Source organism: Papaver somniferum, chromosome 11, assembly GCF_003573695.1.
Source record: "Papaver somniferum cultivar HN1 chromosome 11, ASM357369v1, whole genome shotgun sequence".
NCBI classification, from domain to species: Eukaryota; Viridiplantae; Streptophyta; class Magnoliopsida; order Ranunculales; family Papaveraceae; genus Papaver; species Papaver somniferum.
Genome location: NC_039368.1, coordinates 75090356 through 75099405, shown reverse-complemented (window position 1 = coordinate 75099405; position 9050 = coordinate 75090356). Strand labels below are relative to the sequence as shown.

At 37.3% G+C, this 9050-nt stretch overlaps 2 protein-coding genes across 2 annotated transcripts; one reads left to right on the top strand and one right to left on the bottom strand.

The window, feature by feature from the left end:
- The first annotated feature begins 3611 nt into the window (after positions 1–3611).
- LOC113322857 (17.8 kDa class I heat shock protein-like) lies at positions 3612–4494 on the top strand. Its single transcript, XM_026571030.1, has one exon. It carries the CDS (start codon positions 3794–3796, stop codon positions 4289–4291), a length of 498 nt encoding a protein of 165 aa, XP_026426815.1. The 5' UTR covers positions 3612–3793; the 3' UTR covers positions 4292–4494.
- Positions 4495–4948: 454 nt separating this feature from the next.
- LOC113322220 (caffeoylshikimate esterase-like) lies at positions 4949–9050 on the bottom strand. The gene is made up of 2 exons (XM_026570276.1): positions 8707–9050; positions 4949–6644 (listed from the first exon to the last, which is right to left on the bottom strand). Exon 2 carries the CDS (start codon positions 6168–6170, stop codon positions 5190–5192), a length of 981 nt encoding a protein of 326 aa, XP_026426061.1. The 5' UTR covers positions 6171–6644; positions 8707–9050; the 3' UTR covers positions 4949–5189.

Genomic DNA, 9050 nt, shown 5'->3' with positions numbered 1-9050 from the left:
TCTGTATGGACAAACTCCAATATAATTTCTAGAGAATCAACTAGACAGTCAGACTCAATCTAGATAAAAGTATATCAAAGAGTTTATATCTCAATTTCTCGATTTGATATATACTCAAGCAAATAGAAATCTGCGAGTCTTTATCAAATACTAGAGAGATAACTTGGATGGTACCAAAGACCAATATCCAAGTGTCAATCAATTTAAATCAAAAACCAAATGGTCAGATATTCCAATCTATTGAACAACGCACAACCTGTGATATTTCAATTATATAACAAAATATAATGCGGAAAAGAAATAACACAGACACCAGAATTTTGTTAACGAGGAAACCGAAAATGCATAAAAACCCTGGGACCTAGTCCAGATTGAACACACACTGTATTAAGCCGCTACAGACACTAGCCTACTCCAAGATAACTTCGGACGGGACTGTAGTTGAACCCCAATCAGTCTCCCACTGATCCAAGGTACATTTGTACTCCCTACGCCTCTGATCCCAGCAGGATACTGCGCACTTGATTCCCTTAGCTGATCTCACCCACAACTAAGAGTTGCTACGACACAAAATCGCAGGCTTTGACAATAAACAAATCTGTCTCACACAAACAAGTCTATCAAAGGATCAATCTGTCTCCCAAAGATAAAACCTAATAGGTTTTGTTCCGTCTTTTGATAATAATCAAGGTGAGCAAGAACCAATTGATAATCCGGTCTTATATTCCTGAAGAACAACCTAGAGTTATCAATCACCTCACAACAATCTTAATCGTATGGTAGCGAAACAAGATGTTGCGGAATCACAAACAATGAGACGAAGATGTTTGTGATTACTTTTTATATCTTGCCTATCGGAGATATCAATCTTAAGACAATCAATATGATTGTAATCGTACGATAGAAGATGCATGATCAGATCACACAACTACGATAAAAGTAGTATCGGTCTGGCTTCACAATCCCAATTAAGTCTTTAAGTCGTTAACCTGGTTTTAGAAGAAGAAAACCAAAGGTTAAAGGAGAACTGACTCTAGTATGCAAACTAGTATCACACGTGAGGTGTGGGGATTAGTTTTTCACAGATTCTAGAGTTCCCCTTATATAGTCTTTCAAATCAGGGTTTGCAATTAAGTTACCTTGGTAACAAAGCAATCAATATCCACCGTTAGATGAAATTATGATTTAGATTCAAACTAATATTTATCAACCGTTAGATCGAAAACTTAGCTTGTTATACACACTTGAAAATGCATGCTTCTAAGTTTGTTAACCGTACCCAAACGCATGCACTTGTTGGTTCAACAATAAGTAACCAAAAAGTTAGCCATATGAGCATTTCATATCAACCACGTTCTTCTTCACCATAACTAGTTCAAATGACTTCAAATGAACTAGTTAGAGAGTTGTTCAATTGCAAGGAAATCTCATGTACTACACAACACATAATTGAAGCAAAGATGATTTGATTCACTTGAATCAGTTCATGAACTTTTATAGCCACGCTTTGCAAACTGCATTCCTTAGTATTTTTAAGTTTAAGTTCAGAAATCATCTTCATATATATAACCTTCCCAAGTTCGCAGACTAGGTTCGCGGACTTAAGTTACCGGGCAGAGTTTACAAACTCCAGCAGAAATTCTCGGGTATGAGAACTTCTCCAGTTCGCGGACTTAGCTTCACACAAGTAGTTTTTGAACTCCAGCAGAAATTCTCGGGTTTGAGAACTTCGGCAGTTCGCGGATTTGGCTCACGCCATTCTTCCGGTTCTCTTGAACAACAAAGTTCGCAAACTTTGGTTCAAGGAATATGACTTATACATAAATGTGTTTCCACAATAATGCTTATGTCCACCATTGGTTATGTAATCTAAACTCTCATTTCAATCATTGAAACATTCTTAGAGGACGTTATATAGTTGTTACACCATTTCTCTTCAAAGCAATTTTCAAGATGATTGAAACATATCATGACTTTCGTCACATGGTAAAGATAAACTTGGTTAAAGCGAAAAGCTTACCAACGCATATTTCGAGATATAGATAGGAGAGACATACTCGAATCGAAATACCAAATGTATATAATCAAAGTCTATATATATAGCATACGACTTCTTGTCTCAAAGAGTAGGAGATAGAGTAGATAGACTTTTGAGTGATAGATAAGTTCAAGTCTTCACATACCTTTTTGTCGAGAAGTTCCACCGGTTCATTGAGTAGTTCTTATACTTGTATGATGAATCTCCATGAAGTCCTTGAGCTCAACTACACTTTCTATCCTAGTACGAGACTTAGCTATAATAGACTAGAAATCAAGACTTATAGTTTTGAACATTAACATCGACAAACATGCTTGAGATAACAACGCATGCGAGTTCGACCGAGCAATGCTCTAACACAACTATTTTCTGTGTAGTTGCCTGTTATGATCTTGCCATGTTCTATCATATTGAGTACTATCTTCTCTAAGATTTACTCGAGATTGATCTCCGATAGGCAAGATAAAAAGAAGTTACAAATATCTTCGTCTGATCGTTTGTGATTCCCCAATATCTTGTTTCGCTTCCATACAATTAAGATATTGTGAGGTGATTGATAATACTAGGATGTTTTTCGGGAATATAAGTCTGGTTTATCAATGGTTCATGTGCACCTTGATTTATCAAAAGACGGAACAAAACTTATAGGTATTTCTGTGGGAGACAGATTTATCTATCTCAATAGACTTTTCTGTGTGAGACAGATTTGTTTATCAAGTCTTCAACTTTGGGTCGTAACAACTCTTAGTTGTGGGTGAGATTAACTAAGGGAATCAAGTGCGTCGAATCCTGTTGGAGTTCAGAGACGTAAGCAGCACAACTGTACCTTGATCAGTGTGAGATTGATTAGGTCACAACTACATTCCAGTCTGAAGTTCATTGGTAGTAGGCTAGTGTCTGTAGCGGCGTAATATAGTGTGGTGTTCAAAGCTGGACTAGGTCCTAGGGTTTTTCTGCATTTGCAGTTTCTTTGTTAACAAAATTTCTGGTGTCTGTGTTATTTCTTTTCCGCATTATATTTGTTTATATAATAGAAATATCACAGGTTGTGCGTTAAGTTCAATCAGTTCTTGAATCCGGCCTTTGGGTTGTTTATCGAATTGATTGACACCTGGATATTGGTTTGTGATACCGTCCAAGTTATTTCTCTTATTCAATCGGGCTCGCAAATTCCTATTTGTTTGATTGCGGATTGAATTGAGAAATTGAGATATAAACTCTTTGATATACTTTTCTAAAGATTGAGTTTGACTGTCTAGTTAATTCTATTGAAAGTATATTGGAGTTTGTCCATACAAATTGCTAAGCGAAATATTGGGTGTGATTGTTACCTCCGCTTCTTCGTACTTGTTTATCCATCCTATTGGAGTTGTTCTAACCGACCGGGCTAAAGTTACCATCGACCTAGGGTAGGGTGGGGTCGCATCCACCTGGATGGTCATATTCTTCCATTTGGCAATTATTTGAACCGTATGGTCCATTTGGTCAAAAGGTCAACCGAAGTTACTAGACAATTTCTAGTATAAAATGTTTGGCATCCGAAAGTGAAAAATAGACATTTCTAGAACAAACATTGTTCTTCAATTTCTACAGCCGTCGAGAATTATCAGATCTCATTCGCGTCATAAACATTTTGAAATCTCATAACCTCATTTGCAAATTCTCAAAAACAGTTTCCAAACTAAACCTCAAAAATTACGAATTCTCAGAAAACAGTTTTTCAAATTAAACCTCAGAACCCCAAAAATCTCAACAATGTCGATGATTCCAAGTTTCTTCGGCAACCAAAGGACAAATATCTTCGACCCATTCTCAGTAGACATTTGGGATTCATTCCAAGATTTCCCATTCTCCGGTTCTTCCTCTTCTGCACTTTCTTTTCCAGCTCGTTCTGAAATCTCAAAAGAAACATCACAATTGGCAAACACTAGAATCGACTGGAAAGAAACCCCAGAAGCGCATATTTTCCGAGCAGATCTTCCTGGAATTAAGAAAGAGGAAGTGAAAGTTGAAGTTGAAGAAGGAAGAGTTCTTCAGGTTAGTGGTGAACGAAGTAGAGAGAAAGAAGAGAAGAATGATAAATGGCATAGGGTTGAACGCAGCAGTGGTAAGTTTTTAAGGAGATTCAGATTGCCGGAGAATGCAAAAGTTGATGAAGTTAAGGCGTCGTTGGAGAACGGAGTCCTTACTGTGAGTGTTCCCAAAGTTGAAGAGAAGAAGCCTGAAGTCAAGTGTATCCAGATTTCTGGTTAAGAGTTACATTTGGCAGTGAAATGTGTGTCTCTGCCATGCTCAATTCTTGTGTTGGGTTTTAGTGTGGAATGTGAACAATAAAGAATAGGTTCATATAATCCCGTTTGTTGTGATCTCTTATTAGTGTCTGTGTGTCCATCTGTGAGGTCTGTAATGGTCTGAACTTTCTTTTTTAATAAAAATATAAGCTTGTTTTCTGTCAATATGATATCCGCTAATTGATGTGCCTGGAATTGAATTCACGGATTCATTCTTCTTTATCTTGCTAAGAATTCGTGCCCATTCTCTTTGCCAATTTGGCATAAATCATCTAGAGAGCTTTAAACTGGAACTTGGTCAATTCAGAAAATCTAATCTATCATACTGCTTAAGTTGTGTTATTTGCCATTTCTGTGGGCATATGCTTACCGCTGCAGGACTCTGACTTGAGCCTTAGGTATGGGTCTCTGCAGCAACAAATTCATGCCTTGAGATTAAGGGAGAAGCCAAGTTTGACATTCAGTAGTGCTACAACAAATATAGCAGGTGATTAGGGGAGTCTTCATCTTTGTTACAAACCAAGTCTGTTGAGGCTAACTAGGAACCATTTTGATCAGAGGGATTAAAATGGGTGCAAAGAGGGAGCTGAGGACTTGAGCTTAAGCAATTCACATAGTCTCAAAAAACAAATGTAAACAGCTACCATAATTCATTTGCAGTGTCAATCGGATTCTTAACAGAATGCTATGACTATTATATCCAAATTTAAGGAATCAGTTCATAGTCAGAGAAAAAGAGATAACAGGCATTAAGCATCTATATTTCATCTTCTTAAACACTAAACTGTTACACACTTTATCTCCACCACCACTATACCAAAGGTTCATCTTACAGTGCAATTATTCAGAAGATAGAGTCTCTAATCACCACCAGTGGCAGCAACTTGCTCAGCTCGTTCACGGAGCCACTCGATAACACCGTTGAAAACCAAATCCACATCCTCCTGCGACTCCCCTACCAGCTGATGCCACAAACCAGGAAAAATCCTAATTGTCTTATCCTTACTAGCAGCTTTCTTATGCAATTCCTCTGCACAAGCAGGATCACACACAACATCATCTCCGCCATGAATAATCAGCAATGGTACTTCAATTTCACCAAACCTTTCCTGCACCTCTCTACAAACCCTTAGCAACTCCAATGCTGTAGCTGCTCTAGGCCTCGCCTGACTACGCCGAGGACTCGCCACCGCCAATTTCCTCTTCCATTCCTCCTTGAACGACACTAGCGGTATCGATCCACGAGTCGGAACTACCTGCCAAGTAGGAACAACCCAAGCTACAACAGACAAGAAATGTTCCAACGGCCATGGTGGTTTAAATTTGGGGCTAATTCCACACATAGCACCATTAAGAACAATCCCATCCCATGGTTTACCACGGCGAAGATGAATCAACAGCGCGATCGCTCCGCCAAGCGATTCAGCGAAAATGAACGAAGGTAGTGACTGTGAATGTTGTGCCCTAAATGAATCGAAGTAACTGATACAATCATCAACAACTGGGTTAATATCTGGTATGTGACATTGAAGACCATCAGAGAATCCATGACCTTGGTGATCAATAGCACAAGTGATAAACCCAGATTTTGCAAAGTGAATAGCTGTGAGCTGAACAAACCAGCTGGATTCACCTGTAAATCCATGAACCATGGCGACGATTCCGATGATCTTGGTTGGTGGAAGTGGTGTCCATGATTGAGTGAAGAGTTTTAAGCCTCTTGAGTTTGTGATGAAGGATGATGAATGAGCTACTGAATGTTTAGTGTAAAATTCTGTGGGAGATAGAGATCCGAATGGACTTTGCTCATTTGCTTCTCCAATTGGATGATGTTGCACCATTTTTTGATTTTTTTTTCTTTCTAGGTTGGTGTGAGAGATGGAGAACTTTGGTTGATATATGGATGTGGTGGTGGTCCTGGTGGTTGTCAATATTAATGTGGTAGGTCAACAAAGTTTCATGAGGGTATCAAAAGATGATTTTTATCTGCCTAGTTACATGTTTTTGTCAGGGTATATATGGATGTAATCAAAGAAAGTAGTTGGATAGTTAGCTGGTTGGTTGGATATTCATTTGGCATGGATATGTCCATGAGGTATGCGTATTCTTCTGAACATCCCTAGGTAGTTGTGGGCACGTCCAGCAACAATGACAGTGGCACGAAAAGCATGTCAGTTCATGTCTCTGAAATTAACATATTCAATTTCATCACATCCAAGGTTTGAGACCCCCAGATTCGTTGCTCTGATGAGGTTAGTGTCATGTCCATGACAACCAGCTAGAGAGTTGTCATTTGTTGTGTAAATTGGTGTTTCCTGTGATAAATTTTGAATCAGAGACCAGACCAAAATAGAGCTCTTCATCTGCAGAAAAGATTAGTTGAAACTTGAAACCAGTAATTGTAATACTCCCTCCGTTTCTAAAAAAATAGACTTGTTTCGTCTTCACGAAAATTAAGAAAACTAATCGTTGGATCCAATTTTCCACGTTTTTTCCTAATCTATCATTTGGTCCCACTTATTTGTTATTAGAGAAAAAAGAAAGACAAGTGATCCCCTTTTTATATTAGGAGAGGAAATGGAAAGAGATAAGTGGTCCCTCTATGGGTATAGTAGTAAAATCATAACATTTGACTTTCTACATACGAAAAAGCCTATTTTTTTGACATACCCAAAAAAAAAACCTGCATATTTTTTAGAAACGGAGGGAATAATTAAAACTGTAATAGTTCAGTACTACCAATTAAAAGAAACCTCCATAGACGAATCTACACTAGAAAGTAATCTGCCAACGCAAATCAATAGTTCAGTACTACCAAACATGGTGAAATCTATCCATAAAGAAAAATTTTACTGAAATAGTGAAATGATTTCCTATTTCCTCAATATTTCACTTCCAATTAATCAAACAATACTACCTAACATGGGTTTTCAATGAATCACTAATTAGCAGTATACTGTGGTGCCCCTTAATGTTTCTGGCTACTAAGGTCTAGTAAGTCGGCTAATCTTTTGTTTTTTCGTGAGAGGTAGTTCTCTATACTGAAGTGAGTTATCAAAGCAAGCTTTAGAAGTCTTTAAAGTGATCAACAAAGTCTATTTTACACTGACGCATCTCTCCTTGTAACAACTTTGATCATAATAACACGACCCTTCTTATGGTGAATCTGATCCCGAAACTGTTTTTTCAGTGTTCCAATCTCAGCATCTCATCACACTACTACATGCTCATTAAATACTGTTACCAGAATAGCCATGGTTTCGGGTTCATCATGTTTTCTTATACAAGATCCTGTATGTCTTGATAGTCTAGAAATGAGTTTGTTGCAAACAAGTCTTGTAAGGAGAAACGGCTAGCAATCAAAATGTATATTTTACTATAACATCCTCTGCATCACAAAAAGCCAGAGATTAGGCTATTTGGAATTTACTCCTCTGCATCACAAAACTTATCCACCAGCTTCCTTATGCAGGGAAGTATACGGCCGACTTCATCACTCGCCAACAAACGAGAAAATTGTAGAGCAATAGTTCTAAAGCTCTAGATAAATCCAATCAACTTTCACTGTTAAACCTACATTACTCTAATTATGCTCTAAATATCTAAAATTCTCTAGATGAGACTTAAGAAAATAACTATACGCCTTTACTAGATGTACCAGAGATACCAAATGAAAAACAAGGTCTGAGCAATACGCATATACAAAAAACAAAACATTTTCAGACTAGGGAAGGGCTTTATACTACTACATGTTGTCGACTTAAGCTTAAGAACCCATGTTCCTCCAAAGTCCCAAACATTAAACCACATTATAATTCCGATTGGCTCAAGAAGAATAATCCTTGGAATGGGATAACCGCAGATTTAGATACTTCAAAGAAACAAACTCATTTTCCCAAATATACATTCTCCTCCCTGAGAAGTCAAATAAAATCCAATATTCCAAGGAAGAGACTGGTTCTACCATACAGTCACAAGCGTGCCGCCATAGTACTCTAAATTTAATAATTTCACCATAAGCACACAAAGAAAATCAAAGTCAACCTACGATTCATTTAATATTTCAAATATTTGGGATACTGGTTTTAACAAGAAAGAAAAAACACAGGAATCCCATAGAAGAATCTGCACAAAGTAATCTGCTTAGGCTAATCAGCAGTTCAGTACTACCAATCAATAAGCAAAATTCTACTGAAATGATAGTTCTATATGAGTTCCTTAGAAAATTTCACTTCCAATTAATCAATTCAATACTACCTAACATTAGGTTTTTCAGTTAATCACTAATTAGCAGTAAACTGAAATATTCTAAAATTTTCCGAAACCAAAAACCCTAAAAATGGAGAAAAATTAATAGATAAAGAGGGGAGTCTGTACCTTGAATTCGCTAACCACAAAAACAGCTACAAATTAAATCTTTGAGATGTGTTAAGAATCCAGTGAACTTGTTCTTGTCATTATTATCTGAAGAAGATACTCCTCCTTCTTCGTCTTGACCATTTACTTCATTGTCTAGTAATTTCTTGTTAAGTGTAGATTCTTTATTCTTTTTATCACTATTCACTTTTCTAATTTTCCAGAGGTTATCTACTGTGAATGATTCTCTGATCTTCATCGATGGCCATAGATGCATCTTTCTCTTAAGAATCTCAAAATCGAATCTGAATTTTTACTGTAAAAATGAAACTGATTTCTCAGAGCTTTTTCCAAGGAGTGGATTG

Excerpts from the sequence above, each read along its gene's own strand:
- LOC113322857 (XM_026571030.1), top strand. The coding sequence starts at position 3,794 with ATGTCGATGATTCCAAGTTTCTTCGGCAACCAAAGGACAAATATCTTC.
- LOC113322220 (XM_026570276.1), bottom strand. The coding sequence starts at position 6,170 with ATGGTGCAACATCATCCAATTGGAGAAGCAAATGAGCAAAGTCCATTC.